Source organism: Cyprinodon tularosa, unplaced genomic scaffold (assembly GCF_016077235.1).
Source record: "Cyprinodon tularosa strain WSP-4 unplaced genomic scaffold, ASM1607723v1 ctg63, whole genome shotgun sequence".
NCBI lineage: Eukaryota > Metazoa > Chordata > Actinopteri > Cyprinodontiformes > Cyprinodontidae > Cyprinodon > Cyprinodon tularosa.
The window spans coordinates 716,168-744,006 of NW_024039374.1; the positions used below are offsets into that span (position 1 = coordinate 716,168).

The window sequence follows — 27,839 nt, forward strand, 5'->3', positions numbered from 1 at the left end:
AAAATGCAGTTATGTTGCAGCTATTAAATCAGGTTTTTAGATGCAGAAAATAATAAAGCTATTGTGTTGTGTTCCAAAAATAAACAATAAGTAATTTGTCATTTATTTATTGTATAATAAAGCAATTGTTTCGTTTTTGTCAAAAACTGGAGATGTCAAAACTCAGCGCCTAACAAAGCGGCTGTTTAATTCACCTGCGTCAATAGGTGGCAGCACCTCCCTGATTGACGACATGCGTCATAAAGGAGAAGAAGAAATATTTTCACAACAAAGCAGCAGCGCCGCATTCAAGCTCGATAACAACCGCGGTAAACACACTGCAGGGGCAGCAAAACCATCCAGATGCACACATTAGAATAAAATATTTTGGTTATCGTCTACCGGCATAAATGGAAGACATACATGGAAGGTATATTTTATCGTTTATCTCTATACTTATGTCTTAAATGTGCGTGAGGTTCTGGAGTTTTAAGGACTTGTCAGCTGTAAAGACTGTTGCTAGGAACCGAGTTTCGCTAATAGCAGACTGCAAGCTTTTTTATCCACTTTGAAGTAGTTGTGAACCTGAGTAAAATTTTCTTTTTTTTTTAAAGGAAAAAGCCGACGTTGTCCATTAATTTCAAATTAGGCTTTCTCGTTATCTTTTGTGAGTTAAAATGTGGCCCTCTAATTCTTCTTTTGTTTTTTAACAAACGCAGCATTTGGTTTTTAGGTCATTCATTGATGATAATGATAGCAGTTTGCAAATACCCACCATTTAATTATAGCTCTTATGTGTTGTAGTTTATTTGCCGAGCTCAGATTTTAAAATAAGGGTCGATTTTAATGCCATTCAAACCTCGTATTGATATAACTGCTGCAATTCACCAACCTGACAAATCATATGATCAAAACGGATAGAATAACTTTGTTTTTGATATAGAAAGATGAAATGAATTGCAAAGCAACAAAGAGGTTTTTTTATACACCCCCTCTACCTGGATGGGTTAAATGCAGAGGTAAATTACTCCAATGTGAGATCAATAAAGTTTATTATTATTATAATTATGTTTCTACTTTGCTAAGCCACACTAATCTCTATCTCTGTCAGTAAATGATATAGAAGTCCATCTCTTTTTCTAAACCTTCAATTTGTTTTCTAGGTTAAAGATAGTAAGAGATAATGCTCAGCTTCGACGGCAGGGTGCTCATGACTTCTTGGCCTATTATGAGCTTTCCTGTGCAAGGCAGGATTCAGTCCCTCTCCCTGCTGTTAAGATGCATTTAGACAAAGGAATGCTTGATTTTAATGGAGACAGAGTCAAATCGACGGACTGGGCACCTATTCTCCACTCTATATCCATCAACAAGCACCTGCACCATATTGCAATAAGCAGCACACATCAGGGAGGATTAGCTTTTGCAGATTCAGGTAAGAAATGAAAAAGAAACATAAACTGTGCCTCCTTGCAGGCTTTAACATAATTTAACTTTACTTTAATTCACTTACTTCACTAATTATTTCAGATAAAAGGTACTATAAGTCTACCTTTAGGAGGAAGATTCCTGCCTTTCGCTCCAGGGACATGACTTTTAAGCTGTGTAGGGCACTCAGAGAGTGTCTAAGTGTTTCCCCCAATCTCAAAACTCTTCATCTGAATGGACTTCCATTGAGAGAAAGGGATCTTATGACTTTAACAAAGGTAAGCACAGCCTAAACACATTGTACTAATAATTGAATTGTTTTTTTTATTACTCTTGTATTGTGATTATTACAATGAGATAATTTAGTTTGTATCAGCTTCACACTTCTTTTCTCCCGTCATTGTCAAGGGAAAAAATTTGATAGGTTTCCCTTGACTGGCAGGGTGTTTTGTTTTTTTTGGGTGTTTTCATTTTTGTTTTTTTGCTACAATAAATAAGATGCATTAAAGCTACAATGTGTAATATTCAGCAACATCTAATGGTCTGACTGCAGCGATATAAACCGCCCACCACACTACCTCTCCTCTCCAACTATACAGAGGTGGTCACGGTACAAAATGGGTTCCGCCACTTATACTAATACTAAGAAAACCAATACTTTGTTTATTCATGTCTCAACCAAATAACACACATTTTGACTACCCTAATTGACAATATGGTAAAATAGATAATAGTTTGCACATTTGCTCTGATTCGTGAATATGTGATTATCTTATAAATCCTTCCTTAGGGGTTAAAACTCTTACCTGCGACAGACTTTTTTCATTTATGTGGATTAGTCAGAGGCAATAAGTCCATTTCTCAGAATCAGAATTCCCAGCTTATGTAATAAAGTAAATTAATGAAGTGTTACTTGTATGTGTTTCCAGGGTTTGGCAAACAGCAATTCCTTGGAAAACATCTCTCTGGCTTACTGTCCCATCTCTGACGAGGGTCTAGAAGGTATGTCTATCCCTTTTGGGATTTATCTAGAGTACTAAGAAAATCATCTCCAGTTTGTTTTGTTTATCAGTATGTTTTCTTTGTATCTCGTTGCAGTCATTTGCCAAAGTGTGAAATATTCTACTAGCATCAGGTCTGTAGATTTCACAGGGTGCGGTCTAACCTGGAAAGGAGCAGAGCATATGGCTAACATCATCAAGGTGGATAATTTCATCCTCTAGCTACTCCCTGGCATAAGATATAATAAATTATCAAATCATTTTATATAAAATTTTGTGAAATATTATGTTTTAGTTTCTTTTTCCAGAAGAAAAGCAACAAACTTTGTATTTGTTTTAGCACCAGGCAATGCAGAGACACGGTACTGCATGGGCAGAGTCCCTGAGGTATCGACTGCCACAGTTTGAAGGAATGAGCGGTCTCCGTCGTGTCACTTTAAACTGTAACACTTTGATCGGGGATCGGGGGGCTGCTGCTCTTGCGCATGAATTGTCTGAGGACCTCTGGGTTAAAGGTTTGTAGGGAAATGTGGACTTTAAATGAACTTTTGTCCCTGTTGCTTTAGTTGTTAAATTTTGCTAAATGGGTTTCGGTTTTCTTTTGCCTTGTTGAACAGCTATGGATCTACAGAGATGCGGTTTGTCCAATGAAGGAGCTTGTCGCTTGTTGGAAGCGTTGAAAACAAATTCCTCTCTGTGTGTGCTGGATATTCGCAGTAACCCTTTAGTTGGTAAGACGGTTGTTGATTCAGTCCTGTAAATGTATTCGTATCCATCATCACTTCCATGAATGTATGCTATAGAATTTAGTTCATCATTATGACATGCAAGGGAACAAAGAAAGTAATAAAAAGTTCTCAAAATTATGGGATGCATTTTTATCCCATAATTTCTCCACTGTGAGATCAGTAAAGCTTATCTCATCTTCTGCTTACCTCACCCGGTAAGCAGAGAGGCCCACAGTAGCTCTGGAGGAGCTACAGAAATACAGTTAAAGAGCTTAGCTTGGAGAATCAATAGACAGAACAACTAACATTCATTCACTCCACAAACTGAGTCTATATAGAGGAGAGGCAAGAAAAAAAAGAAGCCATGTTTAAAGAATACCGTACGTAGTCTCGATTTTCCCACAAGCTTTGAAAGCTTTAACAGACATGTACATGATGGCGCTTTGATCAAACAAGACCACAACTGAACTCCATGGCCCATTAAAAAAAATAGTTTGTACTGAAAACTAGTCTGGCAGATCATCCTGAACACGCGGTAATGGGCCATACTGTAAATACTGCTACAGGCGCACACCTAAAGAGATGCAGCTATATTTGCAAACATATGCTTCCATAAACCGTCTTCGCATCAACACCTTTACATTGTGTGCTGTCACTTCTTTGGCCTCCAGAAGCAGCATTGTTGTTCAGATTTAGAAAACAGCTGAAGAAGCTCTTAACTTTTTTCTTTCTTAACAGACAAAGTTTTAATTAAAACAGTGATTGAGAAAGTGCTTATGAATGCTGAAGGAAAGTCACCTGAGGTAACACTTTAATAGTGATATTAGCATTTAAAAGACTTTCAGTTGCTATTCTAGGTTCTTGTTTTTAATATTTTTTTTTTGTTTCTATACTTCATTTGTTTTCATCTGTAGTACTGCTGGATAAAACCAACAACCACAGAGTTACACAGGCCAAATGGGCCAAAAAGAGGAGCCATACCTATTACTGTGAGACGAAGATCATTGTATAGGAAAGGTATGTCTGTATTTTCTTTCATTCTGCCAATAGTAAAAAAAAAATAAAGTTTAATTAAGGAATGAATTTCTTTCATTTATTAGGTCTATAATGCTTCTTAAAAGGGGTCTAAAAGAAACAACTTAGTTTATAGGGGCAGACACTGAGATGCTCCTCAGGTACAATAAAGGAAAAGTCCGGTCATATTCAGAACTCAAACTTCTGAAAGTACTTTAAATATTAAATTAATACATACGGTTCAATAAATGATAGATGTTTTTAATTAAGAGCCATTTAATTTGAATGAGCTTTACCGGAGATATCCATGTTTGTCAAAGAACACTACTGCCCCCCTACTGGTTTGACGTCACGGTGTGGTATCGGCTGTTGATCAAGTCCCAGAGCTGTATCTGGTGTTTCACTCAAAGCGCTATTATCCAAGTCATCTTGCAAACATTCTTCTTCGAAATGTTGGCTACATAAGACGTGTTTTTTTATTCGGCCAAAAGTTTGATTGCAAATCCTCCCTCTTCAAGTTGGCAATCCAACGATGAACCCTTTCGTTGAGGATCATGAATTGGAAAGGTGAAATAACAATTTTTTTTTTCACTTTTACCCAACGTATTACAACATCCAACTGCCATGCATGTGGGCATTGTCAGTTTAACTATAGCTCTCGAAATCTTAAGTAATTGTTGTGGATTGCAGAGGTGTCTAGTAGTTCCCATTGATTTTGCTTGTAAATCGGGGAGAACGGCGCTAGGCTTATCGCACCATGATGTCACTGCCGGAAGATGTCAGTAGTGAGGTGTTACTGTATTTGGGCAAAAATGGCCGGTCAGACTCAGAGATCACGACAAAAATTATCGGCTCTGTTCGAAAACCTAGGACGTGTCCTCCAAGGACGCGGTCTACCTAGACTGGATCCTTCGAAGTCCTTGAAAATAAGGAGACCGGAAGAGTTTAGGCTGTGAATTCGACCAGGTCTACCCTTCAGCGGGTTTTACCGCCGTATGCTCTGTTGCTTAGCAACCGTAAACGTTGACACACAAAGCAGGAAAAGAATGAATACAGAAGTTTTCAAAACTGTTTATTTATTTTTTATTGTGAAATGAACAAAGACTACACTCACAAGAATCCAGAATGGAATAAATGTTCCAACCACCGGGAACAGGAACAAATAAAATCAAATGTAATGATAGAAACCTTAGTCAGTTAAATAACCTGCTGCTGTCATTTTGCACATCTCTGATGTTGCTGCTATTTTCGAATATCCATTATTGTAAAAATGTCCATAGCTGCATATTGGTTATTTATTCCCCAGTTTTATATTGTTAAAACACTTTACAGTATTGTATTGTTTATATTGTAACTCTTCCCTATTATGTTATTCTTATACATTTTTCTAAGGTCCTCATTTGTGTGACCATTTTCAATAATCTTTCTGCTGCTGTAAATTTGCCCATTGTGGGACAATAAAGGGATTTTCTATTCTATTCTATAAAAGGGGTAGAAAGATATAAGTAAATCTAAACAATGTATTTATAAAAAAATATATCTGCAAAATCTCTAATATTCAACAACAAAAAATACGTAGTTAAGCATATTGTGCAAAACAGCAATAAAAAGATAAAAATCCTATCAGATTTATAGTCCCCACCCTGCAGATATATTAGAATCTGTCCTTTAATTCCAGCCAAACCCATTTACACAGTAACAGATTAAAACCTTTAGATAAATTAAACATTACCGCCACATATCTGACTCAATAACCATTAAAACAACTATTTTTCATTCATCTCAGATGGAACTATTCACAGACTGGATTAGATTAAACTGAACTTCCAATTTTCACCACTGTTCGGCGCCAAGTAACCTTTACTCTGATCAGAGCTTGCTTGGTCACGCAATGAATCCTGGGATATCCAAGAATACCGAGGATACATTGGACCCGTCCTTCAAATCGGGCAAAAAGAAGGACGCATTTTAAGGCCGCATAACGAGGAGTCTTGGAATCCGACCGGACCTCGGCGCCGCGCTATGACGTAATCGGCCTTCGAATCCGGTCTTCTAAGGGATGCGTCCTAGGTTTTCGAACATAGCCATTGTTATAAAATTTTTAATGATTAACACTAAATTAATTAAATCACTGCAAACATATTAGTTTTAGGTATAGGTAATGATTCATTGATTATTCCTTGCTGAACAAACTTTTCCTTTAAATGCCAAAACACACGGAATCTAACTTTGTGTCCGATCTGACAGAAAATCGTGTTGGATGATGTTGTGGAGTTTAGCGCTCATTGAGAGTTGGTGGGGATGACACAGAACATATAAAGCAGGCGGGGCAGACATGTGCAAAAACAATCAATGAAACATAAAAAAATATAATGCTTTACCCATGATGGGATTACTACTTTATCTGTATTTTTGTCCAGTAGGACAAAAAAGGCCACTTTCTTAAGTTGCCCGCAGCTGTGAAAGTATTTGACATTTTGTCTGTAAAGTTAAATTTGTTTACTTCAAAAATTAACGCATTATTTCTTTGTATCATAGATCGATCAGGGGTTGAGGAACATGTATATTGAAATAGTAGCATGACATTGCTGCCTCAGTAGTTATAGGATGCACATCCTTTATGTGAACCTCTTGTCCCTCACATACCAAAGTTGCTCAGTTGGATTAATATTTGGTGACTGGAGGCAGCTGTGATGCAGAGAGCTTTGTGGCTCTTTGTAGCATCCTCATGTCAAATTCTGACTCTGCTATCTGAATGTTTCAGCTGACACTGACACCGCTCGAGAAATACTTTAGTCTGATTTGATTGAGACTATATTCTACAATTCTTTAAACCGAAGGCATATTTTGAAAACCAGCTCATGATGTTCTCCTCTAAAACTACTAGTCACAGTCTTCTTTCAGTCTGAGTCTGAGTATTCTGAGTATTCTGAGTATTCTCTCAAGATGGTTTTGGTAGAAAATGTCATTTGTTAAATAGATTAGCCTGAATATTTAGGTAAGGTTTGTCTTTCGGATAAGCTTAATGGATAAACTTGCAAGGCCGTATGTCCTGAATGTTACTTCAATTGTATTTTTTTTTTTGCCCCTATTTATACAGGTAAATCTAATTGAGATATCTGATATCATGTTTAGGATTGATCCGTGTTAAAAAGACTTGATATTAAAATACATAATTGAGCAATTTTTATTGAGTACAAATGATAAAATAAAACACCTGAAAATAGAAACTGTAGAAGTAGGACGGAACATGAAACCAGAATATACCAGGAAAATGTACGACTGTCCACTAAAAAGGGTTGTTTTTGATGTTTCATGCTGTTTATTTTATTTCTTGCATTTTAATACTTGTATTTAATTTCTGTGTAGTGAGTTCAAATTCTTCTTGAGTGACTTTCCTAATTTTTGGTGGAATCCCAGTTTTTGATGTTCTTCTGTCTATCCAGCCCCTCATAAAGGAACATCTCCTACAGGACAGAGTTCAAGTGTTGCTCAAACCAAGAAGCCCTCGTCTTGTCCGAGTTTTATTCCTTGGCGTGCTGCTGCACGAGCTGGCCGCCAGAGGTGAGGTGAAGTGAGGAAACCAGTACATTTTCTCCTTTTGGTTTACAGGGTGTCTGGTTTCAGAACCACTTCAGATTTTGAACACTCTAACACATTAATTACTTTGTTTTTGATGCTTTGATTTTAGAGGTTTTCCTCCTGGTATTACGGTTGTAGAACGGCACTTTCAGGTAAATTTTTCTCTGCTTATAGAAGTAGTATGTTCTAAGTATATTTGGAAAATGGGATAGAGATCAGGATATGAAATGGATTACATCTGCCATATGTACTTCTTTAGGGTGCAGCAACAATCAGAGTTACAGTGGAATCAAACTCAGAGGAAGAGGAGGACAGTGCAAATGAAAATGATGAAGTGGAGGTGGAAGTGGGGCAGACATCACCGTCTCTTGGACTCAAGGACAGAATAACTGGACAGCAACTTAATCATATCCAGGTCAGCGAGATTACCTGCAAGCAAAATAATAATAAAATAAATCATAGGCTTTGTTGTTTTATATTTTGGGATTTTATAACCTGTGTGTTTTATTGTCAAACATGTTTCTATGCTTGCCCTGCAGATGGAGCTGAGGGAGTGCCGCCTAAGGTTGGCAGAAGAGCGCAGAGCTCGACTAAAAGCAGAGTCAAGGCTTATGGAGGTAGTTACATCTTTAGAATAGGACTTCAACCAGTTTCAGGTTTTTTGTTTTTCTTTCATTAGTGTATTTTTTTTAATCAATGATCAAATCTGATAATTCTTCAAATCTTTTTTTTTTTTTTTTTTACTCTGATTGAAAAAGCATTTTCTATGCATTGATCTGACAGTTTTATTGGCCAAAGAACACACAATTGGTAGCATTTAATCATCTTTTCCTTTCTTCCCAGTATGAGCTGGAGAATGCCAGACTTCGTGATGCCAACCGTTCACTGTCTGAAGCTCTTGCAGCTACCGGCTCTGGATCAGCGCTGCGTACTTTAAGCGCTCTTGAAGACGAGGCAGTCCTGGAGAGCATTGAGAACTCATTTAATAAGTTCCATGCCTTCCTGGACCTTCTGAAGGATGCGGGGTGGGTTTTCTTTTTTCCAATTATACCAGATAAAAAAAACATTCCAAATGTGTTTTTTAAACTCTTAGTTTATTCTGTCCGTATTTATAGAACACCTTTCATCCACACAGAGTAGTAAAGCACAAACAAAAAAAGGTTAGCTAAAATAGGTTTAGCTTTGAAAATCGCATATGTGTGCTGCGTAGAGCTAATTTGTAGGTTTGAACCATGTGATGACACAGTTATAATAATGATGATGAGACGCTGATGGTAAAGAGAGAAATTCCAGGAAGTGCAGGTTTTAAAATCCAATTAAGTTTAAAAAATAAGGCAGATTATGTACCGTATTTTCACGACCATAAGGCACACTGTACTAAAAGGCGCAGTCTCAGTTATGTGTCCCATTTCTGTATTTAACACAGACATAAGGCGCACCGGACTATAGGGCGCGTTTTTTATATACAGGTACATGTCCTCTACTACCTTTAAATACCTCTACTGCGTATGGGGGCAAAACTGAGTATGACTGTGCTTTATTCATGTATTTATTACAAAGTATTAATCAAACCTGGGAGCTGGCCATGAGACAGACACATCGCAGATGACAGAGCGCTGTGATCACTCCTAAATTAACTTAAAATCCTGAAACCTGCTGACGGAATATGTTCGCTTTTATTACCGGTATCCTGGTGCCTGCAGTTTAAATTATTTAGATGAAAAACACCTGCCAGCCACCGCGGTGAACCAACAGGCTGCCCAGCCTAGAGGCTGCTGTTGAAGGGATTTCTACTGTCGGCGCACCGCTGGTATGTGGGGGTCGGAGTGGCTCCGACAGAAATAGTATAGGCAGGATAATAATCTGGATGAACTGACTGCAATTATGAAGTTTTCAGGTGGCTTTTCTCACTTAAAAACATATTAAAACTACTTTATTCCCACTGATCACAGCAAATATAGCTGCAAGATTGAGATTATTTAGATGAAAAAACACCTGCCAGCCACCGCGGTATACGCGGAGGATACCCGCCCAGAGGCTGCTGTTGAATTAAGTTTTCAGGTAGAAAAATAGAGCGGGAGCAAAACTGAGTATGATTGTGCTTTATTCATGTATTTATTACAAAGTATTAATCAAACCCATCAAAGTCATCATCCTCTGTTTCTGAATTAAACAGCTGCGCTAAATCAGACATGCCAGTTTCCCATTCTTCGCTGTCAGTCACTTTCCGTGCAGCGCAGCTCCTCAGAAATAATGCCGGCTTTTGCGAAAGCTTGAACAACAGAGCCAGCAGACACGTTAGTCCAAGCATCTACAATCCATCCGCAAACGGTGGCGTAACTTGCCCGGCGCTGCCTTCCACTTATCCTGAAACTGTGGTCTCCGTCTGTCATCCATCGCTACCACGCCGCTCGGAGCCTTACTTTGAACGGCCGCTTCACACCGATGTCGAGCGGTTGAAGTTCCTTTGTAAGACCCCCCGGGATAACGGCGAGCACAGCGTTCATTTGATTCACCTTTTTTTTTCACATCGGCTGTGAGATGGGCACGCAGCGATGGTGATGCGTGGAAAAAACCACCTGGTCTCCTCACATACATTTGCCTCAGCCACGCTTTCATCATCTTCTCATCCATCCAGCCTTTTTCATTTGCGTTAATATAATATGTCATCAGAGCGATGTGTCTGTCTCGCTGTCAGCTCCCAGATCAGCTTCTCTGATTGGTTGATGCGGCGCGTCCAGCAGCAAAACTTCAATTTTTCCATCTCGAGCTGCAGCAGCGCGTTGGCAGATGCTTAAACGCTCCCGACGCGCTGTGCCTGCTGCTCAAAACGCGCTGCGGGACCTTTTGCTGCGCCTATACGCTCGTCAACCATTGACTTTGCATGTAAACTCGCTGCTTCTGCTGCACCTGCTGGGTCCGGTTCACACCGATGTCGAGCGGTTGAACAGCGAGCACAGCCTTAATTTGTTTCCCCGTGTTTTTCACATCAGCTGTGAGATGGGCACGCATGGAGTTACATATTAACAGCGATGGTGATGTGTGGAAAAAAAACACCTGGTCTCCTTACATTCAGCCACTCTTTCATCATCTCCTCAATGAGGTGGTCTCAAAAGTCGCAGTTACAACACACATAGGGCGCACCGCACCAAAGGGCGCATCGCACATTTTCAGGGAAAAAAAAGACGTTTAAATGCGCCTTATAGTCGTGAAAATACGGTAACAAAATATAATAGTCCAAAAAACAATGATAGGTGCATTTCTATGGCAGGCATCAATAACTAGAGAGGGGTCCTCCCCTTAGGAATGTGGGTTGTTTGGTTTCTTTGTTAACCTGTAATACCTAATTCCTGTCTATGTCTTTGAAAGAGGGGTCACCAACAAAAGTGAAAGAGAATTACAACTAAGCAAACATTAATACCTCCACTAAGGAGGTAAGAATGGAGGTAATATGGTTGTAGTGTGTGCGTTGTTTGTGAACAGAATAACTTGAAAGTTATTAACACATTTTATTAAAATTTTTACAAAAGCTGCAGCTTTGGTAACTTGTTATCTGTAATGTATCTCGTTATCTGTAAAGGAACAATTGATTACATTTTGGTGATGATCCACACCATAATCCAGATGCAGGATTAAAAAAAAATATATTCTTTAATATTATTTTGCTGAACAAGCAATTCCCCCCTAAACCAGACAGTGGCAGCAGTGACTTGACAGCTTCAGCATCGGATCCAAAAAAGAAGTATTATACTGCAGACAAAAACACAGGAAAGTCTCGATCTGCTGATCAAAGAAGACAGCAGTGTGAATGAGGAAGAAAAAACACCAGCGGCTGCAGACACGCACTGTGCTTTATTTATAAACTTATGAAAGGTTGTTAAGGAAATTTTTACCAAAGGTCTGCCTCATACTGTGGAAAAATTCATTATAATTTGGTAATGATCCAGATCATGTGTGAGTTTTAGCCATAGGTGTAAGTCACAGTAGGGTGCAACATTTGCTGTTTGTGGAGGTCTGTGCTCTGCAAGTGCTTTTCAAGTTTTATTATGTCAGTTGACATTCTTTTTTCTTTAACATTGGATATGAATAATTATGATGGAGTTAAATTTGTCTTCAGTTTACTCTTTAAAAAATTTGTAGTCTTCGCTGCTCCTGAGTCGGCAGGAAGGACAATCAACATAATGATTCCCCAGTACGAAACACACAGATTTATTTTTATTATTTTGAGGAATATATACTTTATATGGCTACAACTAAAGTTAAAAAAAAAAGTTAAAAAAAGGCAATTTAATCATTAATGGCTTTGAAAATCTTTAAAAGCACCTTAAAATCAATCTTAGCCTACATGTAGCCCAAGCATGGAGGTTAACACTGCAAGTAATTTGTTCTCTTCCACCAGAGGATTAATTGTGGAAAAGCTTGATTTTACAAAGACCATAAATCGGATATCTGCTGCAGACATTTCTGCAATTTATAAAGGCATCTGTTGAAATTTGTGGCATCAATGAATTTATTTCCTTATGTTTAGCCTAGGTCAGCTGGCATCAATTGCTGGGATTAACACATCAGATTTCCAGCCTTCTGGAAAACCCCAGCTCTCCTCTACAGTGGGACCACAGTTGGAACGTACCACCTCAACGACTGTAGAGGATGTTGAAGCAAAGCCTGATCAATCTTCTTTGGTAAGGATCTTGAAATAATACCAAGCATCCAGAAAGTATTCAGTGCTACGCTTTTTCCACATTTAGTTACTTACAGCTTTGTATTGCTGCAGAACCATTCACCCAAACATTGAGGAAAAAAGATTATTTGATACCATCTGGAACATAAAAAATGTTCCAATAATATGTACAATATTATTAAGGCTTTTCATATTTCATATCAGCAACATTGTTTATAAACTTAGAACACTATAAGAAGCTTCACTTTAGTTTTGTTTTCGTTGTACTTTAATTAAATGCAACATTTCTATTCTTTTGAATTGCATTTCAAGTATGCAACCTGTGCTGACTTAAATTTACTTAACCTTTTTTAACGATCCCTGCCAATATGTGCTTTTCCTCTCCAAAACTGGGCTGTTAATGTAAATTAGGTCTGCTGATACTGAGAGTATCTATCTTACCGCCAGAAGACTGCTGCCACAGAAAGCAATGCAGGAAATCAGACCATTAAAATATTCATATCAGATTGTTTTATTATGGTCATAGTTTAAAGTTAATAAGATTCAGTTTGCCATAACAATTAATAACACAATAGTTAATGACAAAGGTCAGTTACAAAACAGAGGAATGCAAATTTTACACATAAATCCATGAACCAATATCTAGAAATACAAATTTTACTTTACTGATATAAACCTGGAGTTGGTTAATATATAACCCAGTCAAATTCAGTGGCAGGTGTTCATGTGCTGCTACTGGGCAAAGGTTCGAGAAAACACAGCAGCTGAACAAAAAATACAGAAGCACTTCTCAAACAGAGCTTTCTGTGTTAGAAAAACTAAGTTATTGACAGAACATTTGTTTACTTGGTCCACAAAATAGACAGGGTTAAACAAAAAACAAATCAGGACAATTGAGCAGATTTACCTGAAAACAAGATAAAAAGCAGAGAAAAACACAAAGGTTAATGGTAGTGATAGCTACAGTTAATCCATACTTGGAAATTCTCAAAAATCCTCCACTATACCTTTTACATTATGTCCTGTCTGTTTTTAAACTGGACGGAGCAGTACAAACTTAAAAAAAAAAAAAAAATCCAATCACTTAATATTATCCCTTCCTCATCCTCACAAAACTAAACAAAAATTTTATAAATGAATTTAGAGGTCGTTATCAGTTAATTGAATATTTAACCTACTAGAGAAATACAAATATAAAGGAACTTTTCTTTGTTTTTCTATATTATCACATGAAACGTATTTCAAAGAAGAAAGCTCTTTTCTAGGGGCCATTTGGTCGCTGTACATGCAGAGCAGCTGTGAATTGGCAGTAAAGTCACCTAAATAAGCCTGAATGCCCATGCCACCTGCTTTTGTTGCCATAAAAAGATTTAGTGGCTATTATCTTTAAACTTAAATTACTTTGCCTTTTTTCTTATTTCAGGCAATTAAAAAGGCAGTGTCTCCTCTTGTCGGAGCAGCCTTTACTCAAACTCGCCGGTCTCCACCCTTGCATAAAGACCAATCAGTGGAATCGACCTTTAATTATAATGGATTAGAGCCAGCAGATCCAGCAGTGGCTGAAGAGGAGCAACCACAACAGTATCTTTGCCCTGAAATGCAACCTGATTTTGGCTCAGAGCACAGTTTTCATAGTCAGAAGTCCTTTGATAAAAACTTCCAATCTCAACCAAGCAGGCAGAGAATGGAGACCAGCTCTAACAGAAGCAACAGTTACCATGGTAATGACTTCAGCAACAACTCCTATGGTCAAGCCTCTCAGAACAAAGGGGCCCACCGTGGCTCTTTTGAGAGTGTCAGTGATATTATGAGTGACAAGGCAGAGACTCTGGGGTCCATCAGCAGAGGGAATGGGGGGCTTATAGTTAGTCAGCTGGGCTCAGAAAAAGCAGCTTACCCTGGGAGGGCTACTCTGAGACAAGTCAGGTCTCCAAGCAGTCAGTCAGATAATGAATTTTTCTGAAATGATGTGTGAAATGTATTAATCATACTTTTAATTTTAATTGAAGCATCAAAAGGGTGTTTTTTTTTCTCCAATTTTTGAAGAACTTGTATTTTTATTTTTTGTAGAAAGGAACTGAGCTGAAAGAGAAAAGGCTCTTGCTTGTTGTCTTTTCGCTGCTGCTCTTTGTATTAAATAATTTTGTTAAACCTATTTTGAGCGTCTGCTTCCTGATATGTATATGGCATTGTGAGGTATAATGAACATTTGTTTTTTTCACATAAGGGTTGCAAAGATTTTGAGAAATACAAACACTGAAAGTGTATTTCTTTACACTATTTAACATAAAATGTTATTAACTTACCTCATATAATCCTCCTAATTGTGTTTGAATATCCATTGGAATCTGTTTCATGAATGCACATCCATCACTGCTTAAAACCTCTCAAAAGGATCAATGTTCATATTTAAGATTTTAGAGAAAAGGGGAAGGAACCACAGAACAAATGTGGTGGGATCGAGTCGAACATAGTGTTCTTTTGGACAGTGCATGGGTTATTACTGTGACCAAAAAGCACAAGTGCAGTCTAGAAGAATAACTCCTTGTTGGATTGACAATGAGCACATCCTGTCAAAAAGCTTTATCTTCCAACTTCATGTCTGGAGGCACATTTGCTCAAGTCTTCATGCATCCCTGTTTTTTAAGTGTTGTTTGGTTTTCCCTGCGTGTCGGGCCATACGGTATAAGAACATTGATTGTGAGCTGTGAACTCTCCGATTCGTCGTACAGTTTGAGCTGTAGCTGAGTACGATTGGAAATATCGTATGCCTGGCTTAAAGGACACTTTCAATGCTTAAGCCTTAAAACTTGAACATTCCTCAGAGACTCTTGAAAGGTCTTTTAAAACCGTCTTCCCCTTTTATTTGTTTATAGACTTGTGCTTATTTCAGTTGTGTTTAGTGTCTGCCTAGTTATTAGATATAATAATCCTGTGTTAGGAGCTTATAATGGTACCATTGTTTTTTAACTCTTATTCTCTTGTGTTTATTTTACACAGTGAACGATTTATCACTCAGTCTGGATTCAGTCTTCTTTCAGTAAATCCAAATAAACAGACACACATTTAATTGGTGGGTGATTAATAACTTTGCTGCTGGCCATAGTCTAGATTTCTAAATTGGTGAACTGGATTTAAACAGCTGATCCAGGACTCCAACCTTTATGTAAGAGACTAAAAACCCTGGTCAGTAAGCAAATTACAGTTATAATCAATCAACTGATAATAATTAATTTATTTTACCCTTGCTTTGAACGACCTATTCATAATCTTCTGGTAAACTTTCAAAACACTATCAATGCACTCTTAAAAGGTCAGGTAACTTTTATCCTTTTTCCAGTCCTAATAAGGCATAATTCACAGCATTTCTGAATCCTGAATAAAAAATGAAATATAGGTTAATATGTATTTAATGATGATTTAACTTATGTGGTTGATTAAACTTATTCAAAATCTAAATAAGAATCTGCAGCAGAACTTAATAATTTATGTTTAAATAGTTGTATTCTTGTTTACTAGATTGCAAAGAGTCAACTGAAAATAGTTTTTTTCTGATTGGTTACATCTGGTAGAAGGAACAAAATACTTGCACCTAATTGCAGCAAAATGTTCTGAATATTTTAGCTTATGGCTGCTAAATAAACATGCAGGCCGCAGTTTTCAGATTTTTTAACATAACTATAAAAAGAACAAATTTCCCTTTTAACCTCACAATTATGCTATTTATTTGTTTTATGTAGTCTGTGGCTGTAAAATAATCTCTTGTTGTAATCTGACAAAACATGAAGAGTTAAATAAGACGTACACTACCGTTTAAAAGTTTGAGGTAACCCAAACAATTTTGTGTTTTCCGGAAAAGTCACACTTATTCACCACCATACGTTGTTAAATGAATAGAAAATACAGTCAAGATATTGACAATGTTAGAAATAATGATTTGTATTTGAAATAAGATTTTTTTTTTACATCAAACTTTGCTTTCATCAAAGAATCCTCTTTTTACAGCAATTACAGCATTGCAGACATTTGGCATTCTAGCTGTTAATTTGTTGAGTTAATCTGGAGAAATTGCACCCCACGCTTCCAGAAGCAGCTCCCACAAGTTGGATTGGTTGGATGGGCACTTCTTGCGTACAATACTGTCAAGCTGCTCCCACAACAGCTCATGGGGGTTCAAATCTGGTGATTTTGCTGGCCACTCCATTAACGATAGAATACCAGCTGTCTGCTTCTGCTCTAAATAGTTCTTGCACAGTTTGGAGGTGTGTTCAGGGTCATTGTCCTGTTGTAGGATGAAATTGGCTCCAATAAAGCGCTGTCCACTGGATATGGCATGGCATTGCAAAATGGAGTGAGAGCCTTCCTTATTCAGAATCCCTTTTACCCTGTACAAATCTACCTTTCCAGCACCAAAGCAACCCCAGACCATCACATTACCTCCACCATGCTTACCAGTGGCATCAGGCATTCTTCCAGCATATTTTCATTTGTTATACATCTCACAAACGTTCTTCTTTGTGATCCAAACACCTCAAACTTGGATTCATCCGTCCCCAACACTTTTTTTCCAGTCTTCCTCTGTCCAATGTCTGTGTTCTTTTGCCCATCTTAATCTTTTTCTTTTATTGGCCAGTCTCAGATATTGCTTTTTCTTTGCCACCCTGCCCCGAAGCCCAGAATCCCGCAGCCGCCTCTTCACTGTAGATGTTGACACTGGTCTTTTGCGGGTACTATTTAATGAAGATGCCAGTTGGGGACCTGTAAGCCGTCTGTTTCTCAAACTAGAGACTCTAATGTACTTATCTTTTTGCTCAGTTGTGCAACGCGGCCTCCCACTTCTTTTTCTACTCTGGTTAGAGCCTGTTTGTGCTGTCCTCTGAAGGGGATAGTACACACCGTTGTGGGAATCTTCAATTTCTTAGCAATTTCTCGCATGGAATGGCCTTCATTTCTAAGAACAAGAATAGACTGTCGAGTTTCAGACGAAAGCTCTCTTTTTCTGGCCATTTTGAGCATTTAATTGACCCCACAAATGTAATGCTCCAGAAACTCAATCTGCTCAAAGGAAGGTCAGTTTTGTAGCTTCTGTAATGAGCTAAACTGTTTTCAGATGTGTGAACATGATTGTACAAGTGTTTTCTAATCATCAATTAGCCTTCTGAGCCAATGAGCAAACACATTGTACCATTAGAACACTGGAGTGATAGATGCTGGAAATGGGCCTATGTAGATATGGCACCAAAAACCAGACATTTGCAGCTAGAATAGTCATTTACCACATTAGCAATGTATAGAGTGTATTTCTTTAAAGTTAAGACTAGTTTAAAGTTATCTTCATTGAAAATGAGGCACTTTTGCTTTTCCTTCAAAAATAAGGACATTTAAATGTGACCCCAACTTTTAAACGGTAGTGTATAACAATATTATAAAGGCTACTAAGTTATTAACTTTTAACTGTAGAGCTACTGTATCCTGTACCTTCTATTATTTTCGTGTAAAGGGAAAAGGTGGCAGTGGAAATGAGCGGCATGTTGTTCTTTCAGTTTCTCAGCTTTGGACCGAGATTAGATATTCACACACAAGTACTGATTAATGATGCCTATCGAACTCTCAGCTAAGGTTTATTTTTCTATCAATGACCTAGACTGATTCCATTTATAATTCTAAAGGTTAGGAGCGACCTCCTATCGTTGTTGAATAGGAATAATGTGTGAGATGAATCATTCATCTCACATTGCAGACATGGGAGCAATAGAGACAACAGACAAATTATTTACCCATTTCCCTAAAGATGGGAGTTATAAAGTAAAAGGTTTAATGTTACAGAAATACAAACGGGGCAGCAAAATTACAACGCAAGACTTTTATCAAAGATCCAGTAAAAAAAGTGAAAACAGGCCAGTGCTTTAGGGTAAATAGCTTTTGAAGAATTTGCTGAATGAATGACAGCGCCACTATCAATGTTCTGAGGCCACTTTGATAAAACAGATTATCAAAGGTCTACCGCTTCTCATAGTCATGAAGAAAGTTCTCCAACACTGGCTTATTGTTATTATCAGCACCACACTCTACTTTGCACTTTCAGTCTAAGCACTGTCAGCAATAAATCAGAGGTTACAGTAGGAAATAATTAAAAAAAAACTGTTTTCCTGAGTCTACCTTCACTGCCGTACTGCTGGAGACTTGGTGCAAAGTATAAAGTATGAGTGTCATGGCTAAGATGAGGGGGATAAAGTAGATTTCCAACAAAGACAAGAACAGCAGCACAGTAGACGGATAACTGCACACACGTTCAGCTATTCAAACAAACCTTTGCTGCTGCTTAACTTTACTTAGAGAACAGGAATATGTGTCAAGGTCATAATGTTTGCAGCTATTTGGCTGTGGGGTTTTTCCATGCATAGAAAAAGAAAATGATTCTCTAATAGACTCCAATTAGATTAAAATAAACTCAGTGGGTGGAAATAGAGCTAAAGAGACAGTAAGCCCAGAAAAGGTTTGCATGTGAGCCTCAGAGAGCTCAATTAAAAACAAAAGTAAAATCACAATAGGATGCATTATCTAGGTGAGTATTCAGATAGAAACAAAATTCATTGCAAAATACAAAGAGGTCCAAAAAAAGTGTATTTAATTGTGATTTTATTTGACAGACTCACATAAAGTATTGCATAATGAAAAAAAAACGTTATTATTGATGGAATTTAAAACCTCATCAATAAACTGTTTCAAGCTATGTATATTTGATGGACGTGCTCAGGTCATGGCTGACTATATTTGATCTTGGCAAAAATCTAGCATAGAGAAGAAATAGCATTTAGAAAATCGCAACTTTGAAGAGGTTAGTTTATAAAGCAACATCCAAATCTCTGAAAATCTCACAGAGCAATGTGAAACTGTATCAGCTGCAAACCTACCAAAACGTGAATATCTGCTAAAGTTCACATTCCTGGTAAGGACAGCTCTTATCAAGAACAAGAGGCAACATTTAGCATTTTTTAATCGAGCCATCCATGTGGCAAACATATTAGTGGGAGCTGTGTTGATGCTTTTTTCAGGAGGTAGACAGGCTTCTAAACCAAACCTCATATGGCATTTATTTATATCTTTATGTGTGGAAAATTAATGTTCTATGGAAGTATCAGCAATCGTTATGTGTTAATTGTTTGATAAAGTTGGGTACAAGCCTGTCTTCATCATCCTTCTGCAAAAGTACAAAAGTTTCCCTGAGCTCAGAGCTCTAAGCTACTTCAGATTCTCTCTGAACAAAATATTACTTCTGTGAGCACAGGTGTCTCCAACCTATTGAGTCCAACTCAATAAAAGTAATTGAGATCTGCATTTACTTTTAAAATAGCACAGCTTATTATTTTTGTTAAATATCTGCTATAAGGGATCTGTTCCCATTTCAAATGATGTATTTTTAGGTTTTAGAATAGGAAAAAGGGAAAACATAAAGATGAAGTGTGGAATGTCTTCTAAAAATATTATTTGTGGAAAAATAATGAAGTGAAAAACAAAACGAATGTACTTTTGGAGCTAATGACCAGAAAAATAGATTAAAAACATAGTTGGGGTTCTTTTTATATCACTCTTTTCTGAAAATGTATTTAAAGCATTTAAGACTAATAGTTAGTTAAACATTTTCAGCTTATATTAAGAACCGTTGTAAAGTCCAAAGAGCCATTGTTGCTCCAGAGCTTCAGGTTGCAGATCTCTGTTTTAGAATGTAATCAAAAGTGAAATATTACTGAGGTTTAGTTCTTTAAATGAGGTCAAATTAAATAGTATTTATTCTGCACTGTGATTTTTATTGGTTAATGCTTTATTTAAATTAAACATTTAAAAGAAACTGGTATTTCCTGCATCAGAAATGCAGAGTCATTAAGTAGAACTGTTGGAACTTGATATCGCACCTGTTCTGGGTTCGTGTCAAGGTCTAGTGGCTTACCTTAAGTGCTCCTTGTTGTCTACTAAGAAAGAAGCGGGTTCCTGATGAGTTAAAAGTATCCCCTTGTTGGGAAGCTTGTGGCTTCTGAGATTATAGTGAAGAAAAAAATATCTGATACATTTCCAAATTAGATAGTCTTAATATTCACTGCTTCTTTGTATACATGTTTATGTTTTTTTTTTTAGTAACTTCAATTTTACCTTTTAATTTAACACATTTTTTATTTGGGAAAAATAAATTAGTTACAAGAATGTAATGTACCATGTGTTATCAGAGGTTAAGGATGTACAAATAATTTATGTGATAGTATGCCATCTGATCCTGCTCAGGTCATGGCTGACTACCTGGAATTCTTTTTATTTTTGTTCATCAACTTTAATGATTATTTGGTTTAAACATTACTGTTTTAAATCCTTTAGGTTATTCAAAGCCAGAAAGATGTGCTTTATATAACCTCAACCCAAATATTTTGGTCTGATTTCTCCAACTGACCCACCAATACCGAGTGTGGATGACATTTCCTATTGAATTATCTGAATTCACAAAGCATGTTGCTTTCTGAAGTTTGATAGACTTTCAGCAACGGGGGTGTTTTGTTGTTTTTGGAAACAACAGTACTCACTTTGGTTAGGGATAAAAGAATGAGTGAAATGGCAAAATGTGGCACTTTCCATATTTATGTCCCTACTGGTAAAGGTATGTAGAATGTCTTGGTGGATATGGGCTTCCATAGTTTTCTTCAATTCACTATATGGTCAAAAAAGGTGCTAATGTGCAGTAAACCATGAAATGAGCTGCAGACACAATGTGATGCAAACTCCACAACACAAAAGCACAAAAAACAAATCAAAAGAAAAACACTGTAAAAAATAAAAAAAATAAAAAAAGAGGAGACGAGCTGCAAACAGGTGAAATCGTGCAGCAAATGGCAAAATGAACTGAAAACACACATATGGTGCAAAGTCCTAAACATGCAAACACAAAAACAGGAAAAAAATGTGGATACCAGGAACGAAATGCTGCAAGCAAAAATAAAATGCAGCAATCACAGAAAGAAGATGATCCAAATAGCAAAAACAGCTGGAAACTAAAAAGTTGTGTTTTTTTTTTTTTTTTTACAGGTGGCTCTTCTTCACCAGTGGTGCTGTATTTGTAGAGGGAGACAGGGAGACAGACACAGCACTGCTATGGCAGATCGCTATGATCACTCCTCTGAGACAGTTTATTAACACCCAAATTAACTTAAAATATTGAAACCTACCGGCAAAATATGTTTGATTTTTATATTCTGGTACCTGCAGTTTGGATTATGTATATGAAAAACCCTAACATCTCCTTCCAGCTGCCGCAAACAGTAGCGGGAAACCCCGTAGTGGCGAACAGGCCAGAGGCAGCTGTTGAACTGGACAGAGCACCGCCGGTGTTCAGGGGTCTGAGCAGCTCCGACAGCGAAATAATATTTGAAGGCAGGATCGTAATCTTGATGAACTGACTGCAAAGATGAAGTTTTCAGGTGGACTTTCTCACTTAAAAACATATTGAAACTACTTCTTACGCACTTATAACAGCAAATATAGCAAAGCCGCTCTCTGCCACTGAACACAGGAGCAGCAGAAGGATCAGATGACAGACGATATTAACACAGCCCACCTTACAGCATTTAACAGAATACAAACTTTATTTGTGAGGTACTGTGTGTGTGACACATGCAAATGTCATCACCTTCATATGCTTTAGATATTAAAACAGAAAGATTCATTAATTCTGTACATGAGATCGATTCTCAACTTGTGACTTTCATGTTTTGTAGTTCCCTTTCTGGCACTCTGTAGTCCCAATTCAAACCACGACATGCATGAAGTCAGGGCTTATTCAGATTTACCACAACAGGCTGTAATTCCTTGTTATACAATCACTCACAATCCTTTGCATGACTGGAGGTATAGGCACAACGTTTCACAAAAATATATTAGTATTTAATGTGCTCTGTGCAAGATGTAAAAGTATGCACCTTTATATGTTTTGGGTTTTATAATGGAGAGCTTCAGCTGCTCTCCACATTTGGGACATTTGTTCTTTGTAGTTCTTTCTGAAGGTTTTAGTCCCAATTTGAAAGCATTGTGTGTATCCGATTAATTTGCCTGTAATACTTAAAGCCGTCCAGATTCAACTCAGCAGCCTGAGGAATCCTTTCCTACCCTGGCTAGTGTTCTCACTTTTGACCCTGGAAAAGGTAAAGGATAGGAGCTAAGAAGACATGGTAGGAGTTACAACTTGTCCAAGTTAAGATAACTTAATTTTCCATCACATTTTTTCTCTTTAACATCTGGCAATGGTTTGAACATAATGACTTCATACACCCAATGGGGCAGACTACTGTGCTAAAGATGATGGTTGAAAAGAACTGAAACTGTAGTTTGATTTGACTTTTACTTTGTTAAGTTCATTTGTATTATTTGATAGTTAGTTTTTGTGTGTATTTGTAAAAAATTCCATATTTCTTCTTTGTTAATGTACTGTGTAGCATCTGTTCTCCCCTGAACCAGGGCCTGCAATGAATATTCTAAATTCTTAACTGTAAAAAAAGAAATAAAAAATAAAAAAACAAAACCCTAAAAATTAGAGGGGCAGTCTATATACTGATATAAAGTCCTGTACCAAAGTTGTCACAAACTACAACTGATTTTGACAAATTATCTCAATTGATCCAAGCAACCTATAAAAACTTGGTGGGAATTGTAAACCAAATAGGATATTCTTCCTGTTGCCTAAATGTTTTACTGACAGCTCTTCTTAAGAAAGCGTTGCTTGTCATAGCACATGATCTAACTTAAATGATAGACACGCTCACTCTGTCAGGTTTTATCCCCCGGCCTTAAAACGGCAATTACCAAACCGCTGTTAAAAAAGGGCAACTTGAACAAGATGCTGCTGCAGAACTACAGGCCCACCTCAAACCTTCCCTTTCTTAGTGAAATTATCGAAAAAGCTGTGTTTCATCACCTTCCTGACAATGATCATTCACTTGAGGTCTTTTGTCAGGGTATTCTCTTCACTACAGTACAGTGACTGCCTTTGTCAAGGTGTTCAATGACATCTGTATAAATGCAGACTGTGCCAGTGGCGCTGGTGCCAGTGGTTATTTTACATTGAATACTAGGGAGGCTAAACCTTCTCTGTATATTCATAAAAAATAGTCAATAGTGCATTATTAAACTCCATAAATGTAGTCATTAAACTGCATTAAATATGTGCTAAAATGCACTTGATTTTATAAGTATATTGTACATTAATCAGCTGTTCAGCTCTCAGACACAATCTACCCCCCCTTCATTAAAGCTACCGGTGAGAAAGTAGCGCCTTGACGTAAACATCTGTCACTTCTAGTGAGAATCAGCGTCTTGTGGAGTCTGTGGAAAAAGCAACATAAAACCATACCTAACTTGATGATAACAAAATTGAGGGAAGTTTGAAATGACGCATGGTGGTGGCAAGATAATGTTACGAAGGAGGGACTGGTGCACTTCACAAATTAGACAGCATCATGAGAAAATCGCCTAACTGTTGGAAATTATCTTAAGGCATCATGCTGCAAGTTAAAGCTGTGACACAAACACGTATTCACAATTAAACTTCAGAGATCTCGTGTAAGTAGAGTGGAAGAGCTGACCTACCAAAATCACCAAAGTGAGAAGCTTTTAGAAAGAAACCCAAATGCCTGTCTTCAGTCACAAAGCTTAAATGGCAAATATAAGGGAACCTTTAAATCTTAAAAGAAAAACGTAAAAATCAATTCCCCATTATTTTGGAATTTAGCAAATAGGAAGTATGTTGACAATGCTGACTAGAAAAAATTAAGTCTTCATGTCAATGGTGAGAAAAAGAGTTGTTTTTATTTTCAAAATGTATAGAATGTTGGGATCCTCAGGCTTGCCCACTAGAGGGCGCCGAGGATCCTCTTCTGTTCTTTGTTACTTTCTCTTAGACTGGAGTTACTGTTGGGATCTGGAGCTTTACCACCTTCCTCCAGCAGAGTGCGCCGTGGGTCCTCCTGAACTGAGCCTCCAACACACCTGTGGCCCATCTCATCATCAGAGGATCCACTGCTATATAACCTTCCTTCAGACCTTGCCTCAACGCCGCAGTGTGGGTGAGCTACCTGAGCCTCTGTTATAGATTGGATCTTGGTTGTCTCTAGTGTGGAGATCAGATTCTAATCTCTCCTTTGTCTGTGCCTCACAGGAAACCTGTTGCTAGTCTGAAGCTCTGGATGAGCTGCCTCACTGGAAACCTGTCTCTGGCCTGAAGTTCTGGAAGAGCTGCCTCACTGGAAACCTGTCTCTGGCCTGAAGCTCTGGGAGAGCTGCCTCACAGGAAACCAGTCTCTAGCCTAGTGATGGGTTGATGAGGCGTCATGAAACGTTTCGACACATTACCAAACTGTATTGATACTGTGTCGATACTGTGTCACTGAATACTGACACCTGGTGGACATTAAAAATCCCTACAGGCAACCTAGTTGACAGAATTAACTGACACTGATTTGATGACCTATTATATACAATAATATGATGCAATTCATTGTATGATGCATTGTATTATTATTAAAACATATTTGATATTTTAGACACAGTCAATGAATAATGAGAACCTGCATCATAATGTAATAATCTCTAAGTAAACATGTAGTAAATGAAGATGCTTGTTCACTGGTATTTTTTTTTTACAATTTTTTATTCAAAAAAATAAGTTGTTGCAACGTTTTGAAATTCAGTCTGTTGCGCTTTTTTGATATTAGTTCTCCAGCTGTTGAAAACACCCGCTCACACGGCACAGATGAAGCTGGAGTGCACAAAAATTTTAAGGCCAGGCGGAAGAGGTTTGGATAAACCGTCCTTTGGTTTTTCCAATATACAAGAGGATCCTGGGACCTCGCAATATTGCCCTCTGCCATGTATCTCTGCACCTCAAGAATGGCATCAGCTGTGGCACTTTTGGTCTGCCTCCCCACTTCGAGATCAAAATGTTCCCAAAGGTCATCTTAAAAAAAAAAAAAAGTATTTTAGTACATGATTTACAAACAACAAAGAAATGATGCTCAATATCATGCCTGAAGTGGGGGCAGACAGCTGTTGTGAAGATGTTCCCGGCTGGGGCTCATTTGAGCTTCCAACTATTGAGGCACATTCTGTCCGCAGCCTGCTGTACTTCCATTTTCACCCGTTCCCGTTCCTCCTCGTACTTTTTGGCCAACAGTTGTTTGATGGTCTGAAAACCACACCAAGTCAAACCAGAAGAAAATCAATATATTTAAAATAAAATTGATGAATAAACTACCACTTTAGATAATTTCCACACAAACCTTTCTGGTTGGCAAAACATATGAGGGCTCAAGGAGCTGAACCAGCTCCCTGAACCCTTCATTCTCCACAACAGCGAGGGGCTTGCAGTCCTTTACAATGAAATTAAGCACAGCCTCATCAAGCATCTGCTTCCTGGAAGCTTGATGGTTAAAAATGAGAAAGTGTAAATTATTCAGAATTATCAATAAAACAAAGTCAGTAAGTTGTAAAATACCTGAGTTCATCATGGTTGTGTCATAGATTTCACTCTCATGCTTGGCCCTGTAATGCCTCAGCATTGAGGAGGTGCTGTTATTTAAATATGCAAGCTCTGTTGAGCAATTGCGACATTTAACCTGTAGAAAATAACACGAACAGTAAACTAAAGGTCACTTTGAAATGAATTTCTACTCAGAAAATCAAGTGGAAACTCTGAGAGGAACAGGATGAAACAAGGAAATTAAAACAAATACCTTATTTTCCGAAATGACATCAAAGTGGTCCCACACGGCAGAAGCCTTTCTTTTTGCTTGAGGAAGCTCCATAATTTTTTATTAATTTTATATTCGCAAAACACGCAAGATTGTTTTGGCAGATGCGCTTCCTTATAAAGGCTTGTCAATCAGTTCGAAGCATCGGTCACGTGACCGATACAGGAACTGTTTCGGTCACGTGACTTTTCCGTAGCGATACACACGTCGACACAGGTTTCGCTCTATGAGACCGACACATGCGCCGACGCATCGGTGTTGCCCGACCCATCACTACTCTAGCCTGAAGCTCTAGGTGAGCCTAACCTGCTAATCTGCCCTGGTGAGCCAACCCGAAGATTCCTTTGTGGATTTTAACTGAAGACTTCTATGTGGAGTTTACCTGAAGGTTCCTATGTGGAAGCTCAGCCTGAAGAATCCTATGTGGATATTCCCTGTTGTTCTCTGCAGTGAGCTGGAAGCTCAGATCAAGGTCTGCCATGCTAAGCCTGAAGCTAGATGCTTAGCTTCACATGAACTCTGCTAACCAACAGTCTCCGGTCCCAGTTAAGACTTTAGTGATCCAGCTTGGACCAGTTCCAGACCCAATTTATGTCCTTGTGTTTTGTGCTTTATTAATAAACTCTGTTGAACTTTTACCCCGTTTCCGTGTGTGTTCTGCATTTTGGGCTTTACTCAGAGACTCATCATGACATAGAAGATGCCTGGTACCAATAGTATCTGAAAAATGTTAAAGCTTGATTTGGAGTAGCAGGTCTGTGTTTTTTTTTTTTTTTAGCATATCTTTCCTGTTGGTATACCATCACAGAGCAACATCGACACTTAACTGTTGTTTTATTGATGTATTAATCTTAAAGTTGCACAGTGATCAATAAATCAACTAGTTAAACATCAAAATGTATCATTGAGATAAAAGACTTGTGGATAAGAATCCATTCAGTCTGGCACACTGCGATTGTGGCTTGATTGGGCAATCAAGACTGTCACTTAAGAGTTGCATAACTCTGGCTTTAGGCCACGGCATGGTTGACCGCGTACAAAGAAAAACCTGTTAGGAGCTGGGAAACTCACCTCTGTGATGCTCTGAAAACTGAAGAAATAAGATTTATATCTAACCGATTTGTTCCATTTTGTTCCTTTTTGCTTAATATGTTAAACTGTTAGCAGGACTGAAGGTCACAGAAACACTGCACATTAGCGTAGCACAAGATGATTATGCCTATGCTGCACATATTCAAAGAGAGATTTACATGCTGTCATTGTAGGTGTAAAAGTCATTAATTTTAATTCTGAGCAAGACTGAGTTCATTGTTCATCTTATCTAATTAGATCTTAGCTAAACAACATGGAGGTCCTTCCTCCTAAGAGGACGGCCTGTTTGGTACATTGACTTAGACTTAGATTTAGAGTCATGTCAGACTTTGTTGTCAGGTTGATACAGAGTCTGTGACATGATTTAGAGTTTGGCTGTGTCTAAACGTCCACCCCTAATCACTATATAGAGCACTATATAGTGGTTACGCCATTTTGGATCGGTGTCCGAACGTCCAGTGGTTAAAAAAGTAGAGGAATCGTAATGATGATCCATCGTCACTAGACCAGCAAATATTGTCATGATCTTGGTGCTGATGGCTGGCCTGATTACCCA

The 27,839-nt window shown here is 37.9% G+C and overlaps 1 protein-coding gene across 1 annotated transcript; it reads left to right on the forward strand.

Moving 5' to 3' along the window:
- The first annotated feature begins 260 nt into the window (after window positions 1–260).
- On the forward strand, window positions 261–14,564 carry cep78 (centrosomal protein 78). Its single transcript, XM_038308035.1, has 16 exons — window positions 261–409; window positions 1,143–1,411; window positions 1,507–1,682; window positions 2,334–2,406; window positions 2,503–2,606; window positions 2,746–2,920; window positions 3,023–3,136; window positions 3,872–3,936; window positions 4,048–4,150; window positions 7,594–7,711; window positions 7,839–7,881; window positions 7,989–8,144; window positions 8,269–8,346; window positions 8,573–8,754; window positions 12,258–12,411; window positions 13,834–14,564. The coding sequence occupies exons 1-16, from the start codon at window positions 390–392 to the stop codon at window positions 14,371–14,373; spliced, it is 2,370 nt and encodes a 789-aa protein (XP_038163963.1). The 5' UTR covers window positions 261–389; the 3' UTR covers window positions 14,374–14,564.
- The last annotated feature ends 13,275 nt before the right edge of the window (window positions 14,565–27,839 follow it).